The sequence below is a fragment of the Pongo abelii genome, chromosome 12 (assembly GCF_028885655.2).
Source record: "Pongo abelii isolate AG06213 chromosome 12, NHGRI_mPonAbe1-v2.0_pri, whole genome shotgun sequence".
Lineage (NCBI taxonomy): Eukaryota > Metazoa > Chordata > Mammalia > Primates > Hominidae > Pongo > Pongo abelii.
Window position 1 is genome coordinate 63,437,513 of NC_071997.2, and position 8,576 is coordinate 63,446,088.

The window sequence follows — 8,576 nt, forward strand, 5'->3', positions numbered from 1 at the left end:
CTAGACCAGTGAGGCAAGAAACTTTATTGTTCTAACCCAGAGGGAGAAAGTGGACACACTTTTTCAGATTACAGAGCTGGGTACTGGGACAAAAGGCAGAAGGTAGAAGACTAAAAGGAGCAGCTTCCCACAGGCAGAGGGAGGGCCGGGTCCTAGCACTGGCCTCAGGCCAGGTGAGTCCACATGCCAAACAGCCCTCCTGGAGGTTCAGAGCCCAGGAATCTCACCGCAGATGAAGAGTCCCATAAAGGACAGAAGTTGGATTTCAAAACAAGAATCAGGGTCAATTGCCAGGGCAGTACCTTTAAAAAGAAAGAGAAGGATTTTTATTTTTAAAAAATAGCACTTTAAGACCCCCAAATAGAGTGGCTATATTATGAGTTGCAACTAACACAGTTGTAGTGCTCAGGACAGCTCTTCTAGCAAAAGACTGGGACTAAAATGAAAGATCCTACTACTGCCTGCCCCTGCAATCATTGGCCTCACCTCTCCTTTTTCTATTTCTTTAAGTGATCCTTAATCATCCTTCTGAACCCCAGCCCCTCAAGTTCTCCCTGTTTTCCTGCTGGATCCTCCTGTTATGAAGAAGCCCTGTTTGTTGGGTTAACTTATATTAAGATGTAAGTGACTGACAGCAGCCTAATGGGAAGTGGTTACTGACTACCTGGACTAGAAAGCAGCTCTTTAAGTCTTGTCTAGTAGTTTTCCAAGGTGGTTACTACTGATCTCCCACCACATCCCTAGCAGGAGTGCCAGGCACTGAGATGCTCCTTTTCCAGAGTGGTCTATAACTATTAGAGTTTTGCCTTCCAACCTCTGGGCAGCTTGCAGAAGAGGAAACTGGGGATCCCAGAGCAATGGGACTCTAATGATAGGATGCTGGGCACTGTGTTGCTTGGGCAGGGAGTGATGAGGCTTTGGGTCAAGTGAGGATATCTACCCACTGTCAAATCCCACTGATGAGATGACTGAACTTAGCCTCCTGATAAAGCTAAGTTAACTCAGCTCCCCATTCTCAACAAGTCCCGCTGTCAGGAAATCATCTCCGCAACCAGAGGGGGAATACATCCCAGGCCCCATTATTTTTATATCCAGTAACAAATAAATAGAACGAACCCAACAACTGTTATTAGAATTTGTCAATGACCTGAAATTCATACTGTGCCTTTTGACTCACCCATGGTCTTGGGTTTCTAGTTAAGTTGCTAACACACCTTCTTTTTGCTGCCAGGCAAAGTAGGTGGGGTCATCTCTGCACATGTTCTTAATGGGCATTCCATACTGCGCTAAGTTCTTGACCCGGCTGGGTAAAACAGTGTAGGTCAGGCCGCGAGTAGACGGGTAATGCTTAAAAGCCTGGAAGGCGTGTCACATCAAAATGATGAGACAGCATTTGGGGGTGGAACAGCAGGCAGGACAGAAAGGATCTGAGACCCTGGCCCATGAGTAAGTGGAGGCAGTGCATGGGGTGATAAAATTGACCAGAATAGCTCTGAACCCAAACATGCCCTTGGAGTCTCTAACAGCAATATCCTGTCTGGCCACAAGGTGATGACATTACTCCAGAAAAATCTGCCTGTGCGTTCAGGTGACTTTTCCTGTCTGTTCCTTTCACCCTTTTAAACTTAATAATTCATTTGGTCTTCAATGCTTTCTCATGTCTAATGAAAATATAGGATGCTTTAAATTTTGTGTTGCATTATATTATGTTTTTGCTTGTTAAATCGGATGGGATACTTTCAGCTTTTCTTTTAAAAAAATTGGTAAGTTGCCTTACTTTTATGCGACCTGAAGTGTATCTTTTTTACCCCTGGAGAGTCAGCACCTCCTGCCATGGATATCAGTGTCGGCCAAATGTGCTGTGCAGGCTACTTAAGCAAATGACAGCACATTTCAATGACTTGTCCAGGACCACCTGCTGGTTTTTAATTTACTGGACTACTTTTGTCATTTAAGAAGCTGAGGGGAAGAGAGCTTCAGCAGTCCTGGGCTTATTTTCAACTGAAGAGAATATGTGTGGATATGTTTAGGGGGTAGGCAGAGGAGAAAGAAGGTAGGGGAATGTGAATATTCTGTCACTTCACTCTAATATTTACATTCAACAATTTATATTCACTAACATGTAGCTCAAACCCTTCTGGAATTCATCAAAATGAGATCACTGTATAGAACTTTTATTTGATTAAATTATGACTTGACTTGAATGAGCCATCAACTGCACCTGGAGTCCTTGGTATGATGGTGGAATTTCATGGGCATGAAGAACAAGCATGATCCAAGTCTCTCTATGTGCACAGCCTTGTCCTAGGAGGTCGGATGCAGAGTTGGAAAACACCAAACTAAAAGGGAACCACAGTGAACTGGCTTCACTTACCTGCTTGTCCAGGGCCTTGCTAATGTCATCCGAACTTGGGAAGACTGCTTGGTCCATCTTGGCCAGGACTCAGGCCATCTTGTTAAATAGCTTAGCCGCCAACAGAGCCTTAAAGCAACACAGCAGAAACACGTCATTCATGCAGTCACAATATTAATGGACACCCACTTTCTATCAATGTGGCACAGCTGCTCTTCTGACTGATGTACAGCTCTTCTGACTGATGTACAGCATCCAGCAGAGTGCCACTCTGGGCACCACAAAAAGGCCAGCATCAGGACTGGTAACACGTTCAGAGCCCTGCTACTCCTGGGGCTTTTGGCACTGTCCCCTGATGTGGGTGAGGAAAGGAATCTCTCGGGGCATTCTGCACACAATGAATGGACAGGTGGGATGGGAGGGATAGGGGATTAGATCTAATAATAAGGCTGACTTGCAGGTCCTGTTCTGCCACTTAGCAACCATCATGGTCCTCAGTGGGCTCCACAATCCTCTGTTTTTTCATCTGAAAGCAGAAATAATAATAGCCCCTCTCCCACAGGGTTGCTGTGAAGATAAGAGGAGAAATTAACTGCTTGTGAGAGCTTGTGAGGGCACTGTGAAAATTATGGAGTGCTCTCTGAATGTACAAGGTTGTCAGGACCTTGGGCCATGCCCTCTAGACTCAGATTCTAGCCCTAGGTCTGCCACTGACCATCCGCCTCCATGAGTCCCTGGGCCTGTCATCTGGCCTCTCAACAGCCTGGAGTAGAGCAGCGCTTCTCCAGCTGTGCCTGACTGAGCTTAAGGTTTGCCTGCGTCTCCCTTCTCCAGCCAGAGTAGTCCTGGCTTCTGCTGTTCCATGTCATAGACTACCATGGAATATTTTTGTTTGAAGAAAAGTCTCCATGGCATAGAGCAGAGTTGAAAATCACTAGCCTGTGTAGACTGTGTGCCCTCTAGCAGGATTCAGGGGACATTTCCTTGAGGAAATCAGGAATGGGTTAGGTGACTAGGGAGGAACGTGGTCAGGGAAGGGAGCACAGCAGATACAGGCTGGAGCAGAGAGAAAGCCTGTGCCTGAGGTGCCCATCCTGAGATGTCCAGAGTGGCTGGAGGGAATGTCATGGATGTGGGTGGGAGTGGGGCCAGATGGGAGAGGGTGGGGCCAGACGGGACAGGGCCTTGCAGGACAGAACAAGAAGTGTGGGCTTCTGCTTCACTTAATCCTTCAGAGTCCTGCCAGGTAGGAATGGTAGCTATTGATGCTATTTTGCAGAGGAGGAAACTGAGGCACACAAAGGCCGAGTGATGTCCCTGTGGTTATAGTGCTTTTCTATCAGAGAGCCAGGCCAAGCATACAGGTGGAGCCTTCTCGATATTGTGTCTTTCTGCTAGGTCTTACCATTGAAAGTGATGGGCAAGTGGCAGTCAGATTTCTAAAAATGAAAATACATCATTCTTCTTCTTTGGAAATTAACATTAAAATCAGAAGTCAAGACAAAATAACTTCTACAGCACATACCAGTTACAAGACATGGGGGCTTCTGAGATCAGAGGCCTTCAGTGGCCGTGTGAAGTCAACACCTCACAGGAACATAGGGGATGTAGGATCCCTATAGACCAGCTGGAATTCCCCCTATATTTTTTGGCTCAAAAAGAAGTCACTGCAACTGCAGGAAAGCTGTTCCCTTACCTAGTGATGTGCATGCCCATCAAGGACCTAAACCTAGAGAAGGCAAACGTCCTCTTTTCTCTGGAAAAGCATAAGGCTACATTTTGGACCAGATGTGGCTTTCTTTCACATTGTAATGAATGTGTTTCTCATCTTACATTCTTGTAGTCCAGGATTCCGTCCCATTCACTGAAAATATTGTTGTCTCGGATGCTGACCATACCTTGGAAGGCACTGATATAGATAATTTGAGTCCCAACAGATCCATCCAGAGGATGGTTGAAACGGATGTTCTGGAGAAAACCAAGCAACAGTGAGAAAAGTTGAAAGTTCAGAGTTCCTACTTCACCCATGCCTTGTAGGTTTTATGGGTACTCACAGGAAATTTGAGGAGGTTGCCCTTAATTATCACCTTTTAAAATGCTTCTGCTAAAGGAGGACTAGACAGGTTGAACTCTCTCCATCCTTACTCACCATCATGGCCAGGGATGGGGTTAGGACGAAGACCCCAAGGATGGAAGATGCGACCTGAAATGGAAACAAATATCAGAGCACTTTTGCCTTAGCTTCAGGTGAGCTCAGAGTCCAGAGCCCCAAGCCCTGCTGGGGCTGGAGCCTTCTTTAAATGATCTCTAACTCCCATCCTCTTTCATGGCATGGGGGACCCAGTGTATCAGGAGACTGTCACGCAGTATGGTTGATATGCTGGCTACTCAGGAGACAAAGCTTTATATAGTTCAGTCAAGGATACCTTTTGCTTCACTCTGCATGTATTTGTAATCACTGGGCTAAATATTAGGCAACCTGACCAACCACTTGATGCGCACGTGGGGAAGGACCATCTCTGGCCAAATTTTAAAATAAGTGATGATAACTCAGGTTCTCAGTCTTCTTTTTCTGCACCTTCCTCTCTCTTTCCAAGCATTTGAGACTCCCTCTCTGCCCTCTCTGGAAACTGATATCCTCTTGATTTCCTTTCCTCTAGATTCTCCACTTTGCCTGAGAATAAAAGACCATGAACCACTTATTTGCACTTTATTTTGAAACAGATTGTGCCAATTAAATGTGACTAATTATTGAAATATTTGCAGTTAATCATTTCTTCTCAGTGTGGCCTACCTTGCTTGTTGAGGGAATTTTAAGCATCAGAGAGTAAGTCAGAGAGAATTGGTGGGAGCAGAAACAGGACAAGGTGAGAAAGTGCACAATGAATGTTTCCCCACATTCCATACCTCATCCTCATCTGGTCTACTGAAGGCTCAGGAACTCCCCTTCTCCCCAACCCCACAATATGCCACACACAACGAAAGCAAACAAAGGTGAGATACATATACAAAAGAAAAGAAAACAGCTACTCTATGAATAATCATGATGCTGTAAGGCTTATAGAGGAAATATATGAGCTGCAAATAGCAACACTATTTTATGAAACTATTAGGGTTGGTATATATTAAATATATTTGAAACTTTCCTTCACTGGAAATTTGTAAATAAGACAAGTCTAGGAAGAGAGGACCCTAAAATATGAATATCTGTGTAACCCCCAAGGATTCTGGACCTTTAAGAACTTAGTTATTACTTCCTTTGGGAGAGACTCTTTGTTCAGATGTTCCAAAACAGAGAGGCTATGTTTTTTCAAATTAATATTTGAAAATTCTAAATTCCACTTGAGTTCAATTTGAAGAGTCCATGGGGAAAAAAGAACTTCTCCCTGGCTAGTTTGGCTCTGAGAACATAATCACCTACATTTGAAATTAGAAAATATACTTACAAGGTGTTTCATGGTGTCTCGTACCCCACGCAACAGCATGCATAGGAGAATTTTCTATGTCCCATTTATTTTCTAAATCTGGTTTATATAGTCCTATGCCTTTCAGCTATTGCCATGACAAGGGGTTCCGGGTAGTTTCCTATGATCTGGATACTATTCAGGGAGGAAAAAAGGCAAGTTTACATAATCACAGTTATTGCTTTTCTTTAACTACATCTGAGTATTTCTCCTTACCCTGATACCAAGCTAAACATTGGTTCCAAGGTAAACATGGCATATGAGCAAATCTTTGTGGGCTGGTATGCCCATGACCTTAGCAACTAAGGTGAACATTGCAAACATTGATCTCACAAAATGGTTCTGATATAAAAATCAATGAGCTCACTGTTTCTACTTCTCAGTTCCCTAAAAGTGTTTTTACTAACAGTGTGGGTGATTGAGACAAACCTCAGGAAACCAAAAGAGACAGGCTGAACTACACAATTAGACTGATTGAAAAGCAGTCTGGTCCCGCTCTTCATCCAAACCAAAAATCATGTGGTTGTCCCTGCACTGCCCTCTGTCTACCCACCAAGCTGACCTCATTTCACTTCGTCAAACATCCACCCTGGTGGACATTCCTGATGTCCTGATATTTTGCTCCTGCTACATGGTTTCTCTCCTCTGACCTTTCATTTCAGGGCACATTTTTCCATAAAGAACATTTTGACTAGCCCTGGAAGTCCTGAGACATAGGAAAATATTGCCTTTATATAATAAGTCAAGCATCAATTCAGGCCTTTTCATACATTATCTTTTTTTTTTTTTTTTTTTCCTCAAGCTCTGACTGGCAGTGGCCCAGCTACCTGGATCAAATTCCAGAAGGCCAGAACCAAACAGATACTTCTTCTGAGAACATGTGCTCTGTATGGGCAAGCCTGGGCACTGGAATGACCCAAGGAGGAAAGACAGACAGCTCAGTCCTTACAGTGCCTAATAAAAACTGGCCACAGGAACATCAAGTAGTTGCATTTAGGGGGCTATAGGTCACCAAGGGCTCAGATAATATCATACTCATATCTCTATTGCTCTCAGTACTTCAAAAACACCATGCACAGACCACAAACTCAATACTTATTGAATTATTAAAGAAGTTATTAAAGAAGTTGGAATCATCACAGTTCCTTGCCTGTACCTTACTTTGGCTATTTATATTTTTTGTTGTGTTATATCTATTTGTACAGTTGTCTGATCAGGATATTAAATTGGACATTTATGTCACTTAATTATCAACTTTGTGAGGTTAGAGACTTTGTTTTGTTCTCTGCTGTAGTTCTAGTGTCTAATATTTAAAATAGTACCTGACACAGAGTAGGTTGTTTTGTTTTGTTTTTTGAGATGGAGTCTCACCCTGTTGCCCAGGCTGAAGTGCAATGGCGTGATCTTGGCTCACTGCAACCTCCGCCTCCCGGATTCAAGTGATTCTCCTGCCTCAGCCTCCCGAGTAGCTGGGATTACAGGGATGTGCCACCATGCCTGGCTTATTTTGTATTTTTAGCAGAGACAGGGTTTCACCATGTTGGCCAGGCTGGTCTTGAACTCCTGACCTCAGGTGATCCGCCTGCCTCGGCCTCCCAAAGTGCTGGGATTACAGGCGTGAGCCACTGTGCCTGGCCCATATACTTGTATTTTTCCCCTAATCTCTAAGCAAATAAAAAATATAAGTCAGTAACCCAATCACATCATTATGGCCCACATACAAACTCTCCTTCTCATATTCTTGTTTGGTTTGGTTGTTTTTCATTAGCTCTTTCCATTCAGTCTGATACACATGAGGACACCTGGCCTTCTTCATGCATGTGCCACTTGTTTTCCATCTCTGTATTCAATTATGATTATATTCATTTGTTTTCTATGGCTGTTTTTAACCTCCTCCCTCTTCTACCCTGTGGATCTTCTCCTCTCACCTTCTTCACCTCCTGCATTTTTATATACATCCAGGAACCCAGGACTCCTGCCTTCCAGGACACCAACTGCCCTGATCCCGCTGTGCTCCTGTTAGCTCTTCTCCTTCTGGCTCAGTTTCCCTGGATGTTTCTGTGCCTATTCTTTTGTCCTTAATATTTTCTCTAAAGCAGGAACCTCTGAGTAGGCACAGTATGTTAGCACACGTTATCTTGCAGCATCTTGTATCTATCCTGAGCTACTTATTTTTTTCTCTATGTGCACCCAACCTTAATGGCTTGATTTATCCCACTTCTTTCTGAAGTTCATTCCAGGTAAATTGGCAGCTAGGGTTCCCAGTCCACCCCATCTTATTAGGCAGTTGACATAGTCTTCTACAAAGCTGAATTCTCTTATTTCTAATTTTTTTATTCAATTGAAAACTTCGAACAGCCTGATCATTTTTTTTCTCTCTCCAAATGAAAAGTGGCCAGCTGTTGGCCCCCTTGCTTCCATGAAGGCATCCAAATAGTTTTATAGTGTTACGCCCAAGTCAAGACTTTGGTAACATTTCAGTGATCTGCCTAACTTTCAGGAATGTGCTGATCAGCAATCTGATTGGGGCAGGATCTTGGAAGCTCTGACTCATGAGATGACACAACTGTCCCTATTGTCTTATTGGAGTACCTTCTGGGCGCTGAGGGTTGTAACCTTGGCAAAACTGCCATTTCAGAGAAGGGAGGGAAGTGGCCCTGGGCTTGGGCAATAGGACATGCCTAGGAACTGTTGAGGAAGCTATGTGCTAGCATGTAATAACCCGTGAAAGAAAACTGGGAGACAGGAAGAAGGGGCAA

The 8,576-nt window shown here is 43.9% G+C and overlaps 1 protein-coding gene across 1 annotated transcript; it reads right to left on the reverse strand.

Moving 5' to 3' along the window:
• Positions 1 to 207: 207 nt before the first annotated feature.
• Positions 208 to 5,811, reverse strand: LOC100435353 (gastrokine-3-like). The gene is given in 6 exon segments (XM_003775910.1): positions 208 to 302; positions 1,215 to 1,356; positions 2,375 to 2,482; positions 4,187 to 4,321; positions 4,503 to 4,556; positions 5,800 to 5,811. Coding segments are annotated over 6 exon segments (546 nt in total).
• Between the last annotated feature and the right edge of the window lie 2,765 nt (positions 5,812 to 8,576).